At 39.6% G+C, this 24855-nt stretch overlaps 1 protein-coding gene across 2 annotated transcripts in view; it reads right to left on the bottom strand.

Moving 5' to 3' along the window:
* The window catches only part of SPTBN1 (spectrin beta, non-erythrocytic 1), a 140691-nt gene that overhangs the window by 61161 nt on the left and 54675 nt on the right, over window positions 1-24855 (bottom strand). Inside the window, exon 1 of one of the 2 annotated variants that reach the window (XM_063443972.1) lies at window positions 18619-19145. The exons of the other annotated variant lie outside the window; for it this stretch is intronic. Within the exon in view, the coding sequence (XP_063300042.1) occupies window positions 18619-18727 (109 nt within the window). The 5' untranslated portion in view covers window positions 18728-19145. Of the gene's footprint in view, window positions 1-18618; window positions 19146-24855 lie in introns of those variants that run through there. 2 annotated transcript variants of the gene reach the window in all.

The raw sequence follows: 24855 nt of genomic DNA, 5'->3' as shown, positions 1-24855 counted from the left end.
TTACTTTGCGTGATGCAAGAATACGCCTATCTTAAACGTGACAGATCTGTTTTAACAACCTATAAATGATTGCAATATAAACGGAAGCTATAATAAATTTATCAGATACAACCAATGGCATTAGAACACGGGGTCTTCTTTATCAAAAATCAAGAAGTTATCATAGAATAAATATTTGAATATCATAAAACACGTTGGTTAACTGGCTAAGAAAGTGAACGCTTGGTGACCCCGAGCAGCTGCTGCAAGTCGTTTCCTCTAAAATTTGGCAGATGAGAAAAAACAAAACAAAAAACAAGGTTTATTTATACACTTATACACAAACAAATCACACAGCAGAAATGTATATATATATATTTTTAAAGTGTGCTTGCAAAGAGCAACAAACAAACTTTGTATTTTTTATTTGGTCAAGCAAATATTTGGTCATCTGCTAAAGGCAGCGCTCAGAAAGAGATCAAATGGTAAAATATCACTACTAGAAAGCAATGTCACACGCAGGAATTATAATAAAAATCCACTGCAGTCTTTATGGGTTTTGGTTTTTCTTTCTCCCAAAGATTCTTTCATTTAGGAGATTTAAATTTAAAGGGTTATTCCAAGCACCATGACCACTCCACTTAACTGAAGTGGTCATGGTCAAACGCGGTGTATATAAGGATTTTCACCCCTCTACAACCGGAGTTGTAACTCTACGTCCGTCCGCATCATTACTCAGCACAGAACCATAGTCTCAGGCTGGCTAATGTCACTTTAGTTTATACTCTTGAACAGAGTTGCAGTGTCATGTATCAAGCAATCACTGCCACTTGATAACCCCTTTTAAAAGCCTCTACATTGGGGGTTTATATACTAAACAATGAACTGATACCCAAACTGAAAAATTCAGGTTAAAATACTGAATCAACGGCTTAAGCTAAAACTGAGAATTTTTCTAACTCCGCCATTTTGGCCCAAGTTCCAATTCGCTGCGGTAATCCATAGTGTGATGGTAAACTTGCCTAGTGTGGTTATGGTCACAGAGTTAATTAGTTTGGAGCAGTACTGGCACTGTTCATCTGGACAGCTTCATGGAAACAGGCAAGTCCGATAAAAACTGAATTTATTACTCAAATCACTGTATGAGTCACCCGAAAAAACATGATCGGCCTAATAAGTTGACAGGAGCTAAGCTGCTTACAGACGCTGACTGTAATTTACATCCTCTGTATACGGTATACAAAGTAAACATCACGTCGTGCAATCACTGAAGCAGCTGTATGACTTCTGGAACGACATGGGGGGAGGGGGGAAAGAATTCCAGTACGGTGCCGTCACGGATGTGCGTGGTGTCCAATGAGATATTACATCCAAGGTATTACTAATGCTCTTCAACACCCAACTGGTGGATTTTTTTAATGAAGGATGGGGTAGGATTACACTGTGAAAGCTCGCTCTCTGAAACAGATGTAGAAGCAGGGGATGGAGGAGATGTCAAATGTGTTACAATGTGTTAGTCAATGGGTTAGACAAAAGGTTTGGAAAGGGAATGGATAAGCAGGTGTGATATTTAAAGCACTGTCATGAAGCAATTAGTGTGTGACAAGGTTTATTCAGGTCAACCCCCAAACTTTCCATTCATGTTACAATATATAAATCCCTGTGTTGTACTAGCGAATCATTTTACAGTTCTAGTGAGCTGAAATCAGTTGTAAGCCTATGTGAGCTCCCAAAATGCCAAGGGAAGAGCCTTCAGCGACTGCCACATTTCTCCTTTATACTTCCATGGCCGTGTCGCAGAGGAATCGTGTAAAGTTTTCATGTTTATACATGTGCATTCCTCTGAACTTAATTGTACTGGAGCTCGCTGTTTAACTGCGCATGCACCCAGACACCTTTTCATTTACCACTACATAGTGTACCAATGTATACTAACCAGGAACCCACAACACTGGGCTTCTTTCCTACTTTTTTCTGATCAATTATTTAATTTATTGCCTATAAATTCAAATAGTGTGTTTGTACAAAAATGCAGCCCTCTGTAGTGGTTATGGTGCACTTAGTCGGGTCCCCTCCACGCTTCGATGCTCCCAGAGTAAAGAAGCTTCTGCCATTCATTGGGTGGGGGTTGGCTGACTGCTTGCAGCAGATGCAGGCAATTCTGTGCTATGAAAGTTGTGCATGATTGCAATAAGCCATCCCAGAGTTCTAGATCCGGGCTGAGTGACTACACCCCAATGACTCTGCTAGAGGTGGAGTTACATCTCCGGCAACAGAAGAGATAACCTCCGCACATGCAGCAATTAATAAAGAAAGCACCATGACCGCTTCAAATCACTATAATGGTCATGGAGCTTGGAGTTACCCTTTAAACAAGATATACACGAACGCATGCACCAAACGTGAAACATCTTGTGTAGCCAATGAAAACGACAATGAGCAATGTCGTTCGTGTACACCTGGGTTGGTCTACAGATAGATCTGCACCTATTGCAGAACTAAACAATCCGTAAAGCATCAAAGGAAGTGCAGCTTTAGAACAGCTAGAGAGCTGCTCGTGGTGAATATATAACCTGTAGACAGTAATATGTCTAGAACAGACTCTATATAAGAATAATTAACACGTAGAGCCCAGCCCTTCTAAACACGGCCAAAGGTCACTATGTGAAAGTGAATCCTTTCCTGGCAGTTCTCCGTCACTGTGTGGTTTGTGTGCTGATTCATTCGGTTTTATTAAAAAGATACTTATTTTTGCTACGAACATTTTTTTTTATGCTTCCTCTGGGCTGTTGTATATGAGTATTTTTCTAGTCAAGTGAATTTTATTAATAATTACTTACTTTAAATATTTGTTTTCTAAATGGAGTTAATGTCAAACTTCTAATTTCTCAACTAGAATTTCATTCCCTCTGTGATCTAAAAAAAATGCATTTGTCCCTATGAAGTATAAACAGAACAAATGATAAAACAATGTCCATACAATAACTTAATTTTGCCTCCTTATACAGCAATAAAAAAAAAAAGGTAGTCATGTTAAAGATATAGAAATAAAGGGAAATTCTATTTTGATGAGGTGCTCCGAATAGTTTCTTGGTGCTTTGAGACAAATGGAAAAGACGAGAATTCTAACGATGGCTAGTGAACACAGTAAGTTCACTCAAAAAACAAACAATTATTACAAGGCGATATCTTGGAGTAATCATGAATATGCTTAGTTTAAAGCTTCCAAATCTGGTTACGGTGAATGTAATGACCAGATTTGTTTGTTTTAGGATGTTACGTGTAACATAAAGCATAATGCTTTATCGATGTCCCCAATACAAACCATTACCCTTTCATGTGGATGTATCTCCCGTGTGTAAATGGCAAAAGTCCAACCACATCTTTCTTAACATCTACGTAAAGAGACAGACAGCATAGATTTTTCCAACATTCTAACTGTTGGAAAGTCTGACCCACCCAACATCTGTTACAAGAGGCCAAGTGCAGAAATTTTAATAAAAGATTTGACTCAATAGCATGTGGTCTAGACTAATGATCGTTTGCATAGCATGTTTCGAATGAATGGCAGAGCAAAGTAGATCTATTGCAGACAATGGGTGCCAAACTCATTTGTAATGGAAGGTCGAATTGTACATTGAAGTAGGGATTGATGGCCAAACAATAGGCTGCACAAAACGTGATAAAAGCCATTTATTTATTTTACAATAACAAGAGGAAAAACTCATTATGTGGGAATATGGTGTTGTTGCATGTGTGCAATATCAGTATGAGTGTTAAGTGTTCCTCTGTGTATGCAATGTCAGTATGTGTGTGTGTGTGTGTTGACTTTCCTCCTTATGCACCCCTATTGTCTCTTCACAATTCTCTCCCCTGTAGCCCAGCAGCTCAGCCACACTTCACTGGTTGGTTGCGGCGTTGTTTGAGCGACCCAGCCGGCCAATCAGCATCCATTTAGTCAGAGGCAAAATTTATATGCTAAGCCGGTATGTCTGACCGACCTGGCATAGACGCTCACTGTGGGCTGTAGTTCTGGCCCATCCAACATCCCATAAACTCCAAATCACTAAAAACTTCAATACACTATAGCAGCAAGATTATTGCATGCTTGATAAATGTTTAAACTTCATTTGATCATTTCCAGCCTGTATATTTTCTGCTTTAAGAGCAAGTGCCAAATAAAAGCTGAAGAAATACAGCAGTGGAATTCAAAGTATCCATTCCACTGAGATGGGGAAACGTTCACATATATATATCGATGAGCGCTCCAAAATGTACTTTTGCATAAGAGGCACTGATAAGGCAGCTGTCTGGACTTCGCTCAATACTTAGTGAAGCAATATATACGATGACTGCTAAGGGAGTGAACCATGGATTGAAAACACACTGCAAAAGAATTCATGATGTTTATTTTACCTTTTTTTTTATTTTATTCCCCTGTGCTGGTATAGTAGAGAGTTTTGCTTAGCCCCAATCTGATCAGTTAATGAATAAAAAGTTACCGACTACCTGATGCCAAAAACTCTACCTCTCTTACAAGCCACCTCTCCTGTATTTTCCTTTTCACAATTACATCACTAAATTTAATTGCACAATATAGAGAAAATGTGAGCACACGGACTGGCCTCAATATATTCTATAAAATCTGTTCATAACAGACTGATTTCGAATGCAAAATCTGAACACAAGCCAGCTGCGGCTTTCAGCATTCTGCAACGCCAAGAAATGTAACGCCTCCACGCTAGATTAAGCGTTGCATTGAACAAACTGGATTTGATGAAGCCGTTTCGCACAGTTGTCAAGAACTAATTAAGAACCAGCACTTCTACAGGGAGAGAAAAGTTGATCAACGTTTTAAAAGGTCACAAAATAACTGGCACACTTCTCTCCGTATTTAAACGGCCCCTACTGTACTATGATTTCCTTTATCGTTCTTACTGATATATGTTTAATGGCCAGTTCTTGATTGTGATTATTTCCTTTACTGAATGCGAGTTTTAATAAAAATGTATCCTGCAAACAATATCTATTCTTTGAACACATCACTTGAAGCCCAGTGGAATTAAAACAAACACGTTTTTTATTTAGAATGGGCAATGTTTTAAGAACCAACCAGACTTTAGGGGGAACTCTGACTGTGATTGTATAGAAGATCTACAACATTCAATATTTAAAGCCTTTTGGGTCATAGTTTACCTGGTAAGTTAGGCAAGGGTAGCTTCATGTAAAGGTCAAGAGTGTGTATGTTTAAAAGATTGTTTTAGGAATAAAGCGAAAGTATTTTGTCAGATGCTTTACCAAATGCTAATTGGTGTTAAAAAGCATTTATTGAGAATAATGGCGTTTTTAATATTTGCAGCAGTAATGCAGGCCACTCACCACCCCAACCTTCACTAATACTAATCAATGGCAGCCGGATTTTAACCTTATCCAAACGGAGATGCCACTAACTGACCAATAGCTGTATTTCACCTAAATTGGAACATTGCTGATCGATAAAACAAAGGCAGACAGATACCAGTGGTGTTTAGGAATAAAGCTAGCCTATGTAGCAGGTCTACAGAGATAACTGTATCAAACATGAACATGTATGATGCCAATAGGAATACTGTTATATCTGAAATGTACATGGTAACTCCAAGAAATGTTAACCTGTGAAATATAAATTGTTTCCTGGTGCACGAATTCTTTTTTCTAAGTTATTATGTTAGCATGGGTAGAATGAACGATCGTCTCTGCATCTCCAAATATATCAGTGTTCCCATCGCACTTGATTTAAGCATGTTTTGCAGGCACACCCCTGTAACAATACGTACACTGCCTCTTTGGTGTGCAGTTATGCTGTAATTAGGGTAGTTTTCAAAAAAATGGCTTAAGGGTTTGGCAGCGGAAACCATTAGATGTAGGCAGAAAAAAAGGATTAATTCTACAACAAAGCAGCATTCGTGATGTCAATAGCTAGAGACTAAGTGAATAAAAATACGAAATGATTTACTCCAGAAGCTTCGTGTTTTTGATCTTTTTGTAGATGTTGGAATGTTTGTATCCAACTTAATAAGTACTTTGTTTATTGACAGTAGAAGAGATAAATACCTTGGTTTGCATTGTCACCTGCTCCTATCACAAGAACTGGAAGCAAAATACTGAAGTATGAAATTGCCGTTTCTTGTATTACCGTACATTGTTATTGGACTAACAGAAATTTGTAGTGGCAAGCTTTCAGGAGTTCCTCTTTTATCACATCTAAAGCATTTACTAAAAGGTAGTCCAAAAAGGTGGATCCCCAAATATTGAGGAACTACAACTTCCACGATGCTTTGCTAGTATAAATGAATACTATAGCGTTAGTAATATAAACCTGTATTCCCCACACTATAATTTCCCCGTCCTTAATTATATTAAAGAGAGTGTGTGTCCAGTGTGCATTAAAATAAACGTTTTACACACCCTTTTCCAGTTCCAAGTCACCCTCAGTGCTGCTGACCTCACCACATTCCGTGATATCATAGGCGACATGGTTCAGTCCCATGCATTGTGGACCTGACGTGCATGCGCATCCAGTGCCATAAGCACCTTAATAAACTTTTTCATAGGAAAGCATTGATAGGCCACCCTGTTGGAGCTTCTGCACCATATTTTACTCAGTGTAGCAGAAATGCCACTGGGAATTGTCACACTGGCAGCCACTAGAGGTGGACTTAACCCTGCAGGGGAAAACTTTGCAGTTTCTATAAAAAAACAAAAAACTGCTAAGTTTTACATTGCAGAGTTAAAGGGACAGGGCCACGGCACCCAGACCACTTTAATTAGATAATGTAGTCTGCGTGGCGTGGCACGTCCTTTTAACTCGGCTATGTAGAACTGTGGCAAAACAGCATAGTTTTAAATCATCTGGGTATCAACCTTTATCCATATCTGGTCTATGAGGAACACCACTTAGAGAGCTATTTACAAAAATGTAAAAAGGGTTGGGGTGAACTTTTCCTTATTTTGGTCTGCAGTTCGCCCTCTCACCCACACTTTTATTTGTTGGTCTGATGATCCCAGCTTCACGCTATCTGCTTGTTAACTTTGAATGGACTTCCTTGTTTAACTTCTATTAATGAATGTTATCTGTGCACTAGATCAGAGTTACCTTTTTCTTTTTTATTGTTAAAATACCTCTATAAAAGGACATCGGAAAGTGGAAGAAAAATCAATGGGCAAACTGTACAACCGTTTTTCTTTAAACTCATTTTACTTTCAAATAGAAAAACTCTTGACTGATAATTTTAGAAAGTCTTTGAAAACTGGAATCATCCTGGGAGGAACCTATATTTTTCCTTTATCTGTAATTATTGCCATTACGAGAACAGTACGCCATTCAGAATATCTGTGAGAACCGCTAACACGATGATAGCTGAAGTATTTATTTCATTTATTTATTTCCCAACAAAGGATCCACTCATCTCCAAACAGCACGGACTCCGTCGTTCAAGTACAGCGCTCTGTGTTGTCATGGATTTTAGAGCAAGCATGACTGAACACGTGAGAACGTATTAATGCACATGTCTGCAGAGCAGTCTAATCCATTGTAAAGGAAACATCATTTGACTAACCCATTTGAATTTGTCCAAACAGAACACACTTACTGAATCTGTTTTAGGTCATTCGATAATGAGGGCAGGACTCTGAAGCCTCACTTAGCTTCACCAGAAACACCCAATATCAATATTCCGTTTGTGTAAGAGCAAGCTTGGTAATTTCTGTTACTCTTATCCATAGATCTCCCAATATGGCAACAGAAAGTTTCTACCTAGACCAGGGGTAGGCAACCTTCAGCACTCCAGAAGTTGTGGACTACATCTCCCAGAATGCTCTTAGAGCCATATTGCTATCAAAGCATCATGGGAGATGTAGTCCACAACAAATGGAGTGCCGAAGATTGCCTGCCCCATGACCTAGACCAGGGGTAGGCAACCTTTTAGCAGCACTGTGCCGATATAGGATTCTGATGTCCCGTAGCGTGCCGGTCCTATTTTTTAAAATTTAGGTGTGTATGCTGCCGTATTCTGCTTGTGTTGTTTTTACTGCAGTTGCTTTGCATCATTGTATTTGTGCGTTTATGAGCTATTATATTGTATATGTTCATTAATAGTTTATGGTATTGTGTATGATACATATGAATGTGGGCTGTGTATGAGGGCTGCTTGTGGAATTGTGTGTGGATGGATATGTCACATTGTGTGTTTGGTAGTGTGTGTGGGCTGTTTGGGGCATTGCATGTGAAAGGCTGCATGTGGGGTTTGTGTGCATGTATGTGGATTGTTAGCGGGTTACGTTTGTGCAGATTGTGTGTATGTTTGTGTGTGGGCTGTTCGTATTATTTGTATAAGGGGAGGGTTATTCTTCATTTCTGTGTTATGAATGTAAATTAGTGATAGTAAAAATTTCTATTTACTGTGTATACCTGTATTCAATATCTACTCAAAATGGCTGCTAGAGCACCCGCTCCCACCGACTAACTACCTCGTGTAACAAGATGGCGCCTACATCCGGAGTAAAATCCCGGGATGATGGTGACATCACGCCTCGTAGGATGTGCATTAGATAAGACACTTAACACCTAACCAATTAGAGATGTGTTCTCTCTGTCATCTACATTTTTGCATATGATGTATTTTTGCCTTTATAAGGGGCTTGCCGCCCCCTGAGTAAACATTCCAAAGTTTTTTATTAACCTGATACCTGTGTCTCAGTGTAATTTACTTCAAAACGTGCACGCATTTATTTTAACAATTTGGAAAGGAGCAGATACTCAGATAAACACTTGGTTTGATCCACAATATCTGTGTATATCTAGCAGTATGGTTGGCTTCCCTGGGTTCGAGTGGGGACCAGGCTTGCTTGGTACAGGTCAAAGACAGGAGCTGCAACAGCAGCTGCAGGCTGCTCTACTACGTTGTGGATTCCCATTCACAAGTGCTTGGAGGAAGTGATCTGAGATCATTTCCTCTATGTGCTGCAATGCTTAAATTGAGGATTGTCCTTCACCATCTTTTCGTATTAGCAGATATTTGAAGTTTTACTGGGACTCCTGATAGGCCAGAGCCTGTTTGGCTCTAGCAGCCTTGAGTGCCGTGCAAAGACACCTCGAGTGCCGTGCACGGCACTAGTGCCCTAGGTTGCCTACCTCTGACCTAGACCAATAGTTCTTAAAGGAGCACGGTAGTGCCAGGAAAACAAACTAGTTTTCCTGGCAATATAGGTCCCACCCACCCTCAGTGTCCCCCTTCAGCTGGGCTGAAGTGTTTAAAACCCCTTAAGCCACTTAACTTTCTCCAGCGCCGGGCTCCCTCTGTGCTGTGGATCTCTCCACCCCCTGCCGACATCAGATCCGAATGCGCATGCGCGGCAAGAGCCGTGCACGCATTCAAACCGCCCATAGGAAAGCATTACTCAATGCTTTCCTATGGACGTCAGCGTCTTCTCCTCACTGTGATTTTCACAGTGAGAATCGCGGAAGCGCCTCTAGCAGCTGTCAGTGAGACAGCTACTAGAGGCTGGATTAACCCTCAGTGAAACATAGCAGTTTCTCTGAAACTGCTATGTTTTCAGCTGCAGGGTTAAAACTAGGGGGACCTGGCACCCAGACCACTTCATTGAGCTGAAGTGGTCTGGGTGCCTATAGTGGTCCTTTAAACTCTGGGTTAAGATCCAAAACTGAACCCCCTTTTCTATTTTAGTAGTTCTCCAGTAGTTGAAACAGGTACATCACATTCAGCAAACTCCCGTCCGTAGGAAATTGGTTAGTGGAATGGACACCCATTTACTGCTGGAAGAATGCTGGAAGAAGTTTATTATAATGAAATAATAGTTTACTGAGTCAATATTAAAAATGAAGAATGGATTGCCAATTTAATGACATGAACGTCATTTGGGATCCTGTCCATAAAATATTGAGAACCATTGTACCGGATATCCATCTTGGAGAAGGAAGATGCAGGCTTCAGTTAATAACATTTTTTAAACTATACATTTGGTTGTGATTTCACCAGCAGAATGAATAGGTGATATTTTAAGGGTTTCTAAAATGGACCTGCTCACACATGTTGAAGATGGCAGATTCGGGTTAATACATGGTGATCCATGTTACAAAAACCCAGAAGAACAAACAATTCAGATGATTATCCTAAAATTTAATAAGAAAATTCTCCATTTTATATGTAACGTAGGGCATTGCTAAATAAGTAATAATGGCTTTATCTGCATGTAGGCTCATTGAGCAGGGCCCTCAACCCCTCTGTTCCTGTGTGTCCATTTGTCTGGTTACAACTACATGTCTGTTAGTCCACCCATTGTACAGCGCTATGGAATTTGCTGGCGCTATACAACTAATAATAATCTGTAGGCAGAGGACTAGCTGTGATATGGTTATAATCTTAAACAACTGGAATCTTGTAGAATGCTGAAGAATTGAGGGCCTCCTCCTGTGAACTTTTAACACTGGTGAAAACAGAGGCACACCCACATGTATTCGGTGCGTTAATTTGTCTTCTGAAAACCTATTGACCTTGCACATTTTTGGAGAGTAAGGCAATCTAGTTTCTTTTAACATATTAATGCCGTGTATTACATTTATCTGCAGAGGCCTCCTGAGAAATCATACAGTCTGTGTTTGCAAGGACTGAGGTTTCTCGCAGATCCCAGAAAAACGTAAGAATCCACACTCTGCACAATGTCCAGCCCTTGATAAAACACCCACTTCTTGGATGTATCGTTTGCTTTTATTCTGCATATTATTCGAAAAAGATAGCATGCTGGGCTGCATAACCCAATCCAGATGTAAAAAAATAAAATAAAATACAAAATATAGAATTTTAGATAACATGTCTCTTAATTACACAAAAGAATATTTAAAAGGCATGGTGTCTCATTTCCTAGAATGCAAGATGATCTAATAGTCCGGGTTGAAACCTGATCTAAAATCTTATATCTCTACAGCAGAGGCATCTAGTCCACAGATACATACAAACACCAGCTTACTCAAGCACCACAGCCCATGGCAGTTCTAGAACATCTAGAATTATAGATGTTCTAGATCGAGGCTGTGCGACATTAATGCCCAATATCGCCATTATATAGTCGCTGGCTGTTTGATAATCATCTTGGCCAGAATTCAATAAAAACTGGCCCACACCTAGATGAACGTATTTAAAGGAGAGATAAGGCGATATGAATTGTAGAACCGCTGGACAAATGAGAATTATCCTAGTAAAATATCTATATGGGAAAAACGGGGAGAGAATAGTATTGAAATACATGGTGATATGAATAGTGTACTCAGTGCTGGTTTAGCGGTGTACAATAAAAAAAATATATATATAATTCTTGTTAATTTTACTGCTTGCTAAGTGAGCAATCCTTGGGTGACCATCACCTGCATAAAATACTGTTAAAGATTTTTCCTCTTGTCTATTGCATAAAGAGTATATGCACCTCAAAACCTCATCCTTTCAAAAATATTTATGGTTCCAAAAATACAATAATAATCTGCTACCGCAATTCATGAAAATCCATGCAACAAAGGAAAAATCTAAACAAAACAGTCACCATCACGTTTGTAAAAGTGTCAATAAATGTTATCAGAAATCATATAATAAATGATTGCTGTTAACTTTACAGCACTTTCTTTCTGACAAAACTAAGCTCCCTTAACAGAACGTATCACAATTGCCAGCCTTCTACCTTCCTCTGGTGCCCCAGCTTTCTAGGACACAGCCCATGACCCAGTAAAACATCACCCAAAATTTCAAACAAGTCTGCTTGCTTGTGAAATAAAAAAGAAAAAAAACAAACCTAAATATCATTGGTGAAAATGATATCACACAGTGATTTAGCTCAACATGTACACTGCACACATGTGCCTGGACTGGTGATCCAATATTGCAGCAATCTCATTACCTTGGAGACTCTTGATAAGTGGGTTGACACATATTTACACAGTTTCAATTATTCCACACAACGTTCACCAACAAGGTACATAGTTACAACCATTAGGAGCTAGTTTAATACTTCTGCCCACTTTTCTTCAAAAGACACAACAGTACAGGATTTAAAGGGACACTATAGGCAACAGGCCACGTTTCATTTCATTGGAGTGGTGTGGGTGCAGTGTCCCTGTCTCCTTAACCCTGCAATGTAAAGCATTGCCATTTTTTAGAAACTGCAATGTTTACATTTCAGAGTTAAGGCTGTCTCTATTAGCCGTCTCTCAGGCAGCCATTAGAAGCACAACAGTTTGACTCTGAAATAATGCTGACATCCTCACGCGATATTCAGTGCCATCAAATTCCCCCAAAGGAGAGCATTGATTTAATGCTTTCTTATTTGGAAGGCCTAATGTGGGCACAGCGTTTGCCATGTTTGCGCATTGGGTTTCCAGATCGCTGTGACGCCAGCAGAGAAGGACCCCGATCATGCGAAGAGGACGGAATCATTTACGTGAATAAAAAAATAAAAAAAAGGAAAAAGATTTTTAACACTTTATTTTCCAGTACTGAGGGGTGGGGGAGCCCGGCAGAGGGGCACTTGTGTGTTAGAAATACAGCTTTGTATTCCTTTAAGAATCCAATTAAAGGGACACTGTAGGCACCCAGATAACTTAAGCCCATTGAAGTGATCTGGGTGCCAACTCCCATCACCCTGCAAGTATAATTATTGCAGTTTTTATAAACTGCAATAATTACCTTGTAGGGTTAAATCCTCCGCTAGTGGCCGTCTACCAGACAGCCACTAGAGGAACTTCCGGGTTCTTTGACAACTTTTGGTTGTCTAAACAACGCTGTACGTCCTCCTCACGCTATGCATGAGGACCTCCAGTGTTGCCGATATGCCTATAGGAAAGCATTTCCTATGGGGAGGTCTAAAGCTGCGCATGCAAATTATGTCTCCTCCTCCAGCGGACGTCGGTGGTAAGTGTCTGAAGGGGTTTTAATTTCTCAAGCGATGTGGGATGGGGGTGCGGGAGGGGGGCACTGCAGGATTCTCTAGTGCCAGGAAAACTGGTTTGTTTTCCTGACACTAGAGAATCCCTTTGCTAAAGCTAATGAATACAGTTTGAGATCCACAAAAATAGATGCTGCTTATTACTTTTTCCAACTGATAAACTATACATTACTCTATACAGGGCTTAGTAAATAGTTAGCAGAATGACTGAAATGGAGTACAGAGTTAGGTTTCACTGTTACAAATACACACACACAAAAAATCTAGCTTAAAAATATCATAAGGCGACACTTCATCTACAGAGGTTTCAATTGGAGTATTATTGATCAGTCAGCAAAGAGCCCAAAGGATGCACGGTTCCATGGTTTTTGAATGATCCAAGCACTTCCTATGAAGCTCATAACTTTTACTGTATTTATAGAATTTATTTAATTGCATCCTGTCCCATCGTCCTATTAACTATGATAATTGTTCAAATGCTGCCATCTATATTAAAATGGTGGACTTTACGGATTTACAATATATTGTAGGACTTAAAATGTGTAAAAAATAAAAAATAAAATAGACAACGCCATATTCTCATCTTCAAATTATGCCAATTTGGATTTGATTGACCCCCCCCCCACATCTGGGTATTTGCCTTTTCACCAGGAACTGGTCCTCACAGTCACAGCGAAGGTAGCAAGCAGTCCATGACCGCTTTTAAATCATAAATTTGTATGTAATAGCCAGTGTTGTAACGCATTTCCTTATGACTTGTTCTTGTTGGGTCATTTAAAAGTTTGCCACCTTGCCTAGTGTATACTGCGCTCAACCCAATGTGTATCCTATTAAGGGTTAATAAGCGTATAGAAGTTTAGGAAATACTCCTTTCTGTCTCAGGAGATTGTGTCTTTTTTCTTTTGCTAAAAGAAGCAAGGTAAATTGTTAGTGAAGGACTCACCAAAGAGGTTTTGCCCTCACACTTTAACAGACATTGGAGTGATTCTAAAAACCTTTCATTATTCAAATGTGCATAAGGATTTTAGATAGCGTGCAGGTAACTTTTCTTTTTGTAAAAAAGTCTATTGAAACATGTTTCTCCCCCTCCCCCCCCCAAAAAAATAAAAGGTAGTACTCCATGCTTCCCTCTAGCATGTAAGCTCATTGAGCAGGGCCCTCAACCCCTCTGTTCCTGTGCGTCCATCTTGTCTGGTTACAACTACAAGTCTGTTCGTCCACCCACTGCACGGCGCTGTGGAATTTGTTGGCACTATATAAATAACATAATAAAAACACTGCATTTAAAAATGTATGGATACTTTTAAATTAATACCGGTTCTATAGCGCGGTCTCTGAAACCAACAGCTTCTTCAGCTTCTAATATGGTAAATGACACAGGATGTTCCCATTTGTATAGGCTAACAGTGGTGGTACCATAAATGAGCACGTAGAGGCCAATGAAACCGCTAGGGTTAGAAAGCATTCTGTCTGTAGTTTTTCAAGTATTACGTGATTGAGGTACGATTATGGACCAGAACTGTGATTTGAAGGTTATCAAATATCAAAGCCACAATGCAAGCTGAAGATGAGGCTACTTGATAGTATTATGTAAAAAAAAAATAAAAAAAATATAGACCTGATACTAAAATAGATCTGCTAATAACTTATTAACCAAGAGCCTAGGTTGGTTTTTAATATAGGCGTACGTATATACATACACATACACCCCCCTCCCCTCTTGCAGGCTATACTATGGCTTGCCATTGAGATATATAGGCAAGGATACAAGAGCAACAGTAATATAAAGGGAGTTATGTAATCTCATAGGTATACAATATTTTATCAGGTTCAATCATGCGTAATGGGACAAGAGTCTTTATTATAGAATACAAATTGGTCATATACGTCCTCTTCCCAGTATATGAAAATAAAGTATAGAATATCATAATTCAGTGTTTTTTGTTATTTTCCAAGCCAGTTAATCTCATGATATAACTGATCTACCAGTTTAATTCATAGAGGTCTGATAATTTCAGAAAACAAAATGGTCTTAAAACTCTGCTGAGGAAACCGTGATCAAAAAAAAAAAAAAAAAAAAACTAAATAAAAAAATGCACTAATGTTAATTTCCCCCCCACATGGTGCAGTTAATTTATATACATCATATAATTTTTGCACAAAAAAAAAAAAGTGGTACATGAGGTATAATGTTCAAGTTGATGTGTAATTCGTACACAACCACCAAAATGTTACCGTTTTGGCGCCACTGTACAATGTGTCCGAATATAGAAATACATTATAACGACACAAATGGGCGGGTAGCAGCCACCCCCAGCTTACAGCAAAACCTTGAATACCCTGATATGCTGCAGGGAAACGCATGTGGTTAAAAGATGCTACGCATGGATAAAAATAGAATTTACACTTAGAATATATTAAAAGGGGAAGTAGTTAACATGTCCAAACATTGCTCAGAAATTCTAAGACAATAATTCACTAAACCAGGTGTTGTGGATAAACAACAAGGGCATCGAACATAGAACGGGAGATCTTTTCCCCCTAACTTAGCTATTCTAAATTAAATTTTGCCGTTACTGAACTCTATTGAGAATATTTTTGTATGTGCCCAATAGACTTTAAAGTCTTAAGTGCAGGTGGTCAGGAATGTAAAATCCAGACATACCTATATTTAAGTGTGTATCCAAGGCAATATTAAAATGTTCTGTACTCTTGACAGACAATGAAAAGCATCCTTGAATGGAGCAGGTACCCTGTAATTGACTCATAATTTTGCTCTTCCCGTGACTTTGTGCATGGCAGACGTGATTAAGTGAAATGACTGCTGTTTGCATATACAAGCTAATAATTACGGTAAGTGCTAAATAGTAGTGTGCACTAATCGACCTAAACTAAAATAGTTGCTACAGAATATCTAGGACTAATTCGGAACTTGCATAAACAAACAGTGATCCATCGCCTCACAGCATACAGCGTTTGAGTAGGTTCCTAACCTGGTTAAGTTTTTTTTTTTTTTTTTTTTTTTTTTTTTAGCTTTTTCAAAACACTAATATAAAGTGCAACACAATCAGATATTTTAAAGCAGTCTTAATGCCTAGATCAGGGTGACCTCCACTCCAGGTGTTTTAATTAGGCCAACCCCAATGATGTGTTTCCAGCCTTCATCACCTTAACTCATCATGTTAAGATTTTTTTTTTTTTTTTTTTAAATGATCTTTGAAATTTTATTTCCATTACGTGTGGGGGTGGGGAGTGTTTCCACTTTTATGACCACACCTGAACTAAGTATTCATACCATTTGTGTGGACATTACCAAATATGATTCTCAGTCATAGCAATCTATCTGAAAGGGGCCTCATTATCGCACTAGAATTTATTTTTTAAGTCATGGCAGATCGTAAATGAGTAAATTTCTAATATATGCAGGCGTGTAATGTTCTGAAATCCATCAATGCCTTAAAGTCACAAGGAACACACATGATACAGTTATTTGACATCATAAGATGGACGTTGAACCCTTAATGAAGCAAGGATAGGCCTTCTATATTCCAGAGTGCCAGGTTATTCCAGAATAAAGAAACTAAACGCTTTCCTGCTGATGTCAGACAACAAGAGTCCTTTAGTCTGCCCATGCAATTCAGGACGTTTCCTGTAGTTAAACCCCACCCTTGACAAGATCGCAGCCCCCCCCAAGTGAATTTCCTATGTGGGTAGAATAAGCAGCCTTTTGTTGTACACCCCCTCCCCACGCCCTCTGATAAATTCTCCTGCTTTTCATTAGCCTTTTCTTCTAAGTCAATTGCTGGAATGAGAGCGGAGTGACACATTGCTGATTTATGTTGCTCCACAGTCCAGGAAGGACCACTATGTAGCAGCTTTGCACAATCTGCTTATAAAACAGACAGTTTCACTCCCTAAACAGCAAATAATTATACAACCCCACCTGCTAGGCCTTACACTTCGTCCTGCCGGACTCCAGAACCAATCGTCTTCGAGACAGTAATGACAAACATTCCAATATTTAATCATCAGAATGGCCAGTTTACTGCCAAGAAAATCAGAATGATTGATTAAAGCATCCATTATTCAGGATAGCTTTAGCGTGCTGTTTAGGGTGATGCAGGAACTGATGACATCACTGTGAGGTAATGAAGCCGCGCGCACATGTGAAATGTCATCATTTGACTTCTTTTCAAATGCAGTTTCTTTACTAAGGGGGGAATGGTCAGGAATTCAAAGTCACTTTCACATTTTAGGTCAACATAGTCGAACTGAAAACCAATTAAGTGGGAAATTTTTCCGTACTGCCCTAAAATATGAAATTCACTTTTGATTTTTGGAGAAACGTGACACATCTCGGTTTATTCTTTTAGTCTTTGGTTACCAAAATGTTTCTATGGAGTCACCAGATCAGGGCTGAACAGTCACAAGATATTCACTAAGGCAAGAAAGCATGTCAACAATAGGAAGATTGACGTTTAAAGCATATATTTTTTTCTCCCATATAGTTAAAACAAAACATTTCACAAACTAAACACACACAAAAAGGAGGGGAAAAAACATGTTCTAAGTAAATTACAGTGCCCACTGCAAGTGCAGAATATCACATTATGAAATATTACTTCCATTATGAGATCATTTATGGCTTTCGAAATCTCCCACAGAGGGTGTGTCAGGCGAGATGCTAGATCACTGTACTAAATCAACATATACACAACTTCCTGCGAACGGCCACAAACTTCTATCATTTCTGCAACATGCGTGCACACACTATTACAATACTAGCATGCTTATACATGCATACATACATACACACACACACACACACACACACTATTACAATACTAGCATGCTAATATATACATACACACACTATTACAATACTAGCATGATAATATATACATACACACACTATTGCACGTTCAAATCTATTTAAAAGTTGCGTGCACATGATGACCACAAGGTTTTTTACATTTTATTATGCCCTATTATGCCCTCATGCAGAACACACCTTATCAGGGCAATCTTGTTACTATAATGTGCACCACATTGTTTGTTTATATAGGGTATAATCTCCTATACTTTGTATTTTTATTTCTCAACATTGTCTTTATTTATTTTTGCAACAATATAAATACAAACTGGATATTCTGAGAGCCTGGGAAATGGAACACCAAACATGGCAACTGTCAAATTGTGCTTGCTGTGTAGCTTAAACAACAATGGCTGCTCTGACGGGTCACAGCATATTAATGGTTTTAACTCTCTGAGCACTGGAGGGGTCAGCAGCCAGTCTGTCCAATGGATTGAAGCGCCTCTGGCACACATAGGGTTAAGCAATCAGTAGCACACAGAAAGACCACACCTCCCCAATCCATTGTTCCTAAATGCCTTGTTCCTTCATTCCACAACATGGGGTGTGAGACCACTGCTCTATTAGACTGCACTGTGAACAGACTGCCCCAAAGCACCAGTCTCCGACTTTCAACTCACACTAAAAAGGTTAGAAATAGGGAATTCTTCAAAGCACAATTTGCACAATTTGACACTATTTAATTTCCTCGCTTTCTCGTGCATTATTTACACTACGTTCACCAAACCTCATATCATAGCAACCAGGTTGACAACATCAACCACAGACAGATCACTTACCTTGCAACTGCTTAAACCTCCCCTCTAGCTGGTTGTAATTGTAAGGGACCTGGGCTGTGTAACCAGATGACAAAGACCCTGGAATGCTAGATGTCCTTTGCAATTCCATCTAACCAACACTGGATTAAGGTGCAAAGTAAAAATCATAAAACTGATCAACAAAGTCCCAAATAAATCCACGGCAGATCACACTTATTCCCTTCCAAAGGGGATCTAGGGGGGTGGGTAACACAAGGCTTAGTCTTTAGAAAAAAAAAAACTAATGTTTTAATACAAAATCCACAGGCAGGTTTAAAGCAGGCTGTGAGGGTTTGATTTAACCATGGACCAGGCTGCCTATTGGAGTTATCATCTCGAGAAGCAAGGTTTTTTTTTGTCAAAGCAGCTCTGAGTTAGGGTCCATCCGGGCAAGCATCAAATCGTTACAGCATGCTGGTTAGAATTGTAGCAGCATGAATGTGTACGGTCTGTGCAGAGAAGCCTGCAGGAGCAACAACACACCTCCTGAAACCTTGCTGGTGTGTAATTTAATCATCAGCCACTCTGTGTATTTAGTGGTGATGTCACTCGATTAGCATAAGACGTTGTAAAGGAAGCAGAGGCTGTACCAAGCAGCCGACACAGGGTAGGAGGCAGTGCAAAGGAAAGGAAAATACAAAAATGCACAAAACCAGGCTGCCTTTCGGCAAAGGGGGATCAGCTGCTAAAAGTTAAAACCCCTTTAAAATGCACCTTTTGAAGCATAGGGGGCCTGAGCTGTTAATTCAAGTGTGATTTCTTAGAGAGAATACACATGGTATGCTCCTGAGCAAAGCCTGGAATTACAATCTTTTGTTTAAGAGCCTCATGTAACGGAAAAGTCTCCGATTACCATCAAATGCAGGACCAGATTAACATGGGGGCTACTGGGTCGGCGGCTGCAGGCCCATGCTTTGAAATGGGTCCACAGCAGCCGCAATACAAATGTCACTTTTTCTTTTTCTTTATTCCCTATTAAATAGATTGTGGCCACTGCAGTGACACTCCACTCATTATGTATAGGAATGGTCTTATTAATCACCTCTTAATTGCTGCTAGTACTGTGAGTGGCTAGTTTGTGGTGTGTGGCCTTAGAGACAAATCTGCAACATTGTAAATCACACAGAAGGGGGGATCCAGAGGTCACGTGGTACAGTAATTGTGCAATATGTCACATAACAGTGGTCCATAACAGCCAGTGACTATGGAAATGTCACAGACAATATATCTATTAATATATTGAGCATTCAGACTCCCAAATCCTATATCCAACCCTGATCAATAGGAAAAGTGGGCAGTGTTATCTCCTTATTTCTTTACTTAAAACAAACAGATGCCACAAAGCTGAGCGATGAGAATTAAGATTAACTTTGTTTTTAATCAATACATTGTAACAGTGAAGTCTTTTTTTATACTGTGCATCCCTAAAGCACAGCAACGCCTACATACATGCAATGCCGTTAGGAATTGAGCTCAAATGACTATTATTTGTATATGAATATGTACAATCTGTGCAGCCAGTCAAAACGTAATTATCCACAGGCTTTAAATGCCATTAATGATTTATTACATTTATTTTGTTTCCTCTCGGGAATGGAATTTGTATTTGTTAAACTAGAACTGGCCGCTAAAGGATCAGAACTGGGCACCACCATCATAGCTAGAACAGCCATCGCTGCAATGTTAAATATTAGAATAGTTTCAGTTATTAACTATTGTGAGAAGTGTCAGGAACCTACAGTAAATTCAAAGTGACATTACATTTTAGGATAAAAATGCCAAACTCTGAAATTCTCAAAGTCAATTATGTATTCAAGGGACACAATAGTCGCCCAGACCACTTCAGCTCAATGAAGTAGTCTGGGTGCCAGGTTCCTCAGGTTTTAATTCTTCATATTCAGAGAAACTGCTATGTTTTCATTTGGGGTTAAGCCAGCCTCTAGTGGCTGTCTTTCTGCGAATTTCGCCTCCATCGCGCAGAGCGTCCATAGGAAAGAATTGAGAAATGCTTTCCTATGGACACTTTGAATGCTCGCGTGGCACTTTCCGCACATGCGCATTCTGTTCCAGTGACGTTGGACGGGGAGGAGAGGTCACCACCACCGAGGGAGCCCGGCGCTGGATTAAGGTAAGTTGCAGAAGGGGACCCTCGTGTCAGGAAAACCACTTTGTTTTCCTGACAATATAGTGATCCTTTAATATTGGCAACTTTCCCTAGAATTTAAAAATTCACTTTATATGTTGGACAAGTCACACATTACTGAAACATTAATTTACACTCTTCAAAGTCTTAAATAAATGTGGTCTAATGAAAGGGATACTATAAGTGCATTACTGGCATTTTTTATTTTTTTTTTAACGTCATTCTAAACGTCATTCTAAGTATTTTAATATTAATATATATATAATATTAAAATATACTTAGAATAATGGATTGTGTATGTGCATATAAAAGTACTTATATCATATTTTTTTATTAACTTTATTAAACTTTTTGATAACTTACTTTCTAAACTTTTGTGCAGGCATGAGGGGAACAGCCTGAGAGCTCAGGCCCTCCCTCTGCAGGCACTGCACAAGCTGACTTTTCCAGCCATGTGATCGTGAGGACCCCGCGGGGGGGGGGGGACGGATCAGCCGCAGGGGATCGCCAACGATCAGGTAAGTGCAGATTTGGGATTGTACTTACCAAGTATGTCCGCGGTCGTTAATTACTTTTTTGTCAGACGTACCTAGTGTGTCCGAGTTCGGGACGGGGTTAAATATATCTATTTTTATTTTTTTCTATTCTCTATTCTACTTTTTTCTATGTGTGTCTATGGGGGGCAGCCGGTGCGAGGGAGACAGTGTGTGGTGTGTGTAAGGGTGTAGTGTGTGTAAGGGTGTAGTGTAAGGGTGTAGTGTGTGGTGTGTGTAAGGGTGTAGTGTGTGGTGTGTGTAAGGGTGTAGTGTGTGGTGTGTGTAAGTGTGTAGTGTGTATAAGGGTGTAGTGTGTGGTGTGTGTAAGGGTGCATAGAGTCTATACTGTGTGTAGGTGGGTAAGATGTGAAAATCTATCTTTATGTTTCCCTCTCCCTTCTTCCTACCTTTTACCATCTTAGGGGACATAATGCTGCAAGCCTGGTGGGCCAGTGGTGGCATGTTCACTTTAGCCTCCAGCTCCTCTGGCTGCAGACTGACTCTCCTGTCCTCCTGTGAGCACAGCACTGTATGAGAGTGCTGCCATGGTAAATGGCGGCAACACTCCGATCAGCCTTCTAGTGGGAGGAAAACAGAGCCTCTCAGGCCCTTCCATCCCTCTGCTGGAACTAAGTGCCAGCGGGCCGGTGAAGGAGATCTTTTATCTCCTCACCAGCTCGAGAGGGCTTACAGCAAGGCTGGCAGGGGAGATCAAATGAGATGTAGGTCCATGTCCAAGGTCAACTAGGCATTTTCTGCAGAACCCACCCCCTCCCATGTGAAAGCCCACTGGTGGGCGTTATGGACCAGGTTGACTACCCCTGCTTTAACCTGTTCTACACTAATACACAACTGTGGCAGTGATGAGAGGCTGTGCACACATATTATAATGACATTGCGTGACGAGATGTCACACCCGCCTAAAATGAACTTCAGTTAAATTTATTGTGCATGCAAATTATTTATTAAAGTTGAACATTCTCCTTTTGCCCTATTGAACAGTATTTCAGTACAAGTACCCAGTTTGATATTTATAGTCAGACTCACAAATCCATCAGAATATTTGATAGAAGGGCATAAAATATACATCTACTCACACAAAGGGAAATGTAAATTTTATAATGACATTTGCTTTTATGTTTCTTTAAATGGTTACTTCACGCACCATGACCACTTCAGTGATTTGAAGTGGCCATGCTGCCTGGAGTCTGTATCTGCAGTATTTTGTTTTGAAACATGGCACATACCTAGATTAACCGCTTAGCTGCCGGAGATTTAACTCCACCTCCAGCAGCATATATTACACAGCTTGGAAACGTGTTCTGGGCTGGCTAATGTCAATTCTGTGCAAAATTGGTGTTTGACAAGGGAGTTCCTTGTGCCACTGTTCTCCTCAGTCCATCCTCTCTGACCTCCCCTCTGCCAGACGCAGGCGAGAGTGTGGACAGCAGAGAAGAATCAGGCTGGAGGGAGAACTTGGACTCAGCAATGAAAAATAGACAAGATATTTAATTTCATTTTTATTTTGAGGAGGGGAGCAACTTAAAAAAGTTGGAACGTTGGTTTTCGGTTAGAGTAACCCTTTAAGACAAAGCTCAGCTTGGGTTATCATATAAGCCTTAAATGAGCATACATTAATATTTCGGTCAAACCCTCTTTCTCCAAGACATAGTTTAGAATTATATAGTTCTATTATTATAGAATACATATGTACCAGTATTAACCAGTGTCCAAAACTGCTTGGATAAATGTTAGATTTTTTTTTATGTGTACACTTGCTGCAATATCTTGAACTAACTAACCTACCGTCTCAGGACTCAGACACGATGGGTATACCTAAAGAATTTAAAAAAAAATGACCAAACACTTTGGAAATCTTTGTAACCATCACACACATGCAATTGTGTCGGATGTTTCTAGATTCGCTTTTGAACCCGGTTTTGATTTGAAAAACTTTTTTACTACATAGTAGCATAAACGAACAAGTAGAATGTGCAAGGAAACTGGAATGTATACAATTTGACATGTCTGTTGACCCTCCACTGGTCAAACATCAGCCCACTACAGGACGATCGCCAACTCTCCAATGAGATTGCTCTTAAAGGGACACTCCAGAATCCTAAAGCATTTTAGCTTGCCAAAAAGCGTTGTGTGTAAAGAGTATCCTATTTATTTTATTTTATTTATTTTGCAAAAATTGCTAATTTAAATAGAAATGTACACTTTTATAGATGAACTTTCTTCCACCCCCCCAGGCTTTCAAGCAGACAACCAGTTGTGTTACTTTCTGGTTTGGTTAGCTCAGTTAGCTCAAAGAGGCAGCAATTGCCCAGAGCACCTGGTTTGTAAAGACTTCTCATTGAGATGCATTGGGAAGTCACTGATTGGACAGTCACAGAAAGTCTGGGCGGAGTTAGAAGAGGAGGGTTTGCAAAAGCTGCAGACAAGAGAACTGCAGGTTTTGCAACCACCATTTTTCTTTTTAGATAGGGCCCTAATAGAAAAATGCATGCATAAATAAATGCATGCAAGTTGTTCTTTGGGGTATATCTACTAAACAGTAATGTTTATTTTGTATTTAGGCAGTGGAGTGTCCCTTTAACTTGCAAGAGAACAGGGCCTGTTATCACGTCATATCACAAATTCCAAGTTAAAAGCCACCAATTGGAGGGGAAGCATGAGGCCTTACAGGAAACCAGGGGTATAAATAAATCTTATTGTTGGTCCACTCCGGCATTGTGATTTGGTGGATAGTCCTCAAACACAAAGTTGCACATGTCATCTGTGACCGTCCATATTTACCGTCCAGCATCATTATATGGGAAAAGTACCAGGTATTTCTTGTGGGTCAAAAATTTTACCTTAAATGGATAGTGATATAGACACATTACGTGATCTAATAGGATACACACATTTCCAGAAAAATTTAAATTCAACGGTGTGTGTGTGATATATATATATATATATATAAAAAATTGTTAAGCAAATGTCAATTATTGCACAGATTTTCTTTTTTAAGTCTATAAGAAAATGTATCCACAGCAGTCATATTGGTGACATTAAGTTACAAGAATGTATTACCCCACCTTCTGTAAACATTAGTTACTATAGGAGCCTCACACCCCAAGACCAACTATCGATAAGGAAGACAAAGATGCAGAGAACCAAGTACAGTCTGGTATTCGTACAGTCAGAACCTAGATATTCAGGTTTGTCATTTACTAATGGCTCAAAGAATCAAGGTCGTTTAAGCCATATAATTTATTATTGCACATAGCAGCACCATAGTGGTTGTTGTCACTTGAAATAAAGTGTTAGCACTGCAAGCCGTGGTTCACACAGCTATTTAATGCTACAAGGTAGACGCATGAAGGAAACAAAATCTAAACAGCGTAAAGAAATGTCCTGACTACAGAACGATCACATCCGATTAGAAGCTTCCACAAACAGTAGCCCAAGGGTTGGACTGCTCAGCATATGTAGGTAGGGCAAGCATTATTCGTTAGATTGAAGTCCGTGTTTACAGCAAGAAAATACGGG

The sequence above is a fragment of the Pelobates fuscus genome, chromosome 2 (genome assembly GCF_036172605.1).
Source record: "Pelobates fuscus isolate aPelFus1 chromosome 2, aPelFus1.pri, whole genome shotgun sequence".
NCBI lineage: Eukaryota > Metazoa > Chordata > Amphibia > Anura > Pelobatidae > Pelobates > Pelobates fuscus.
This window is presented reverse-complemented; position numbering and strand designations above follow the sequence as displayed.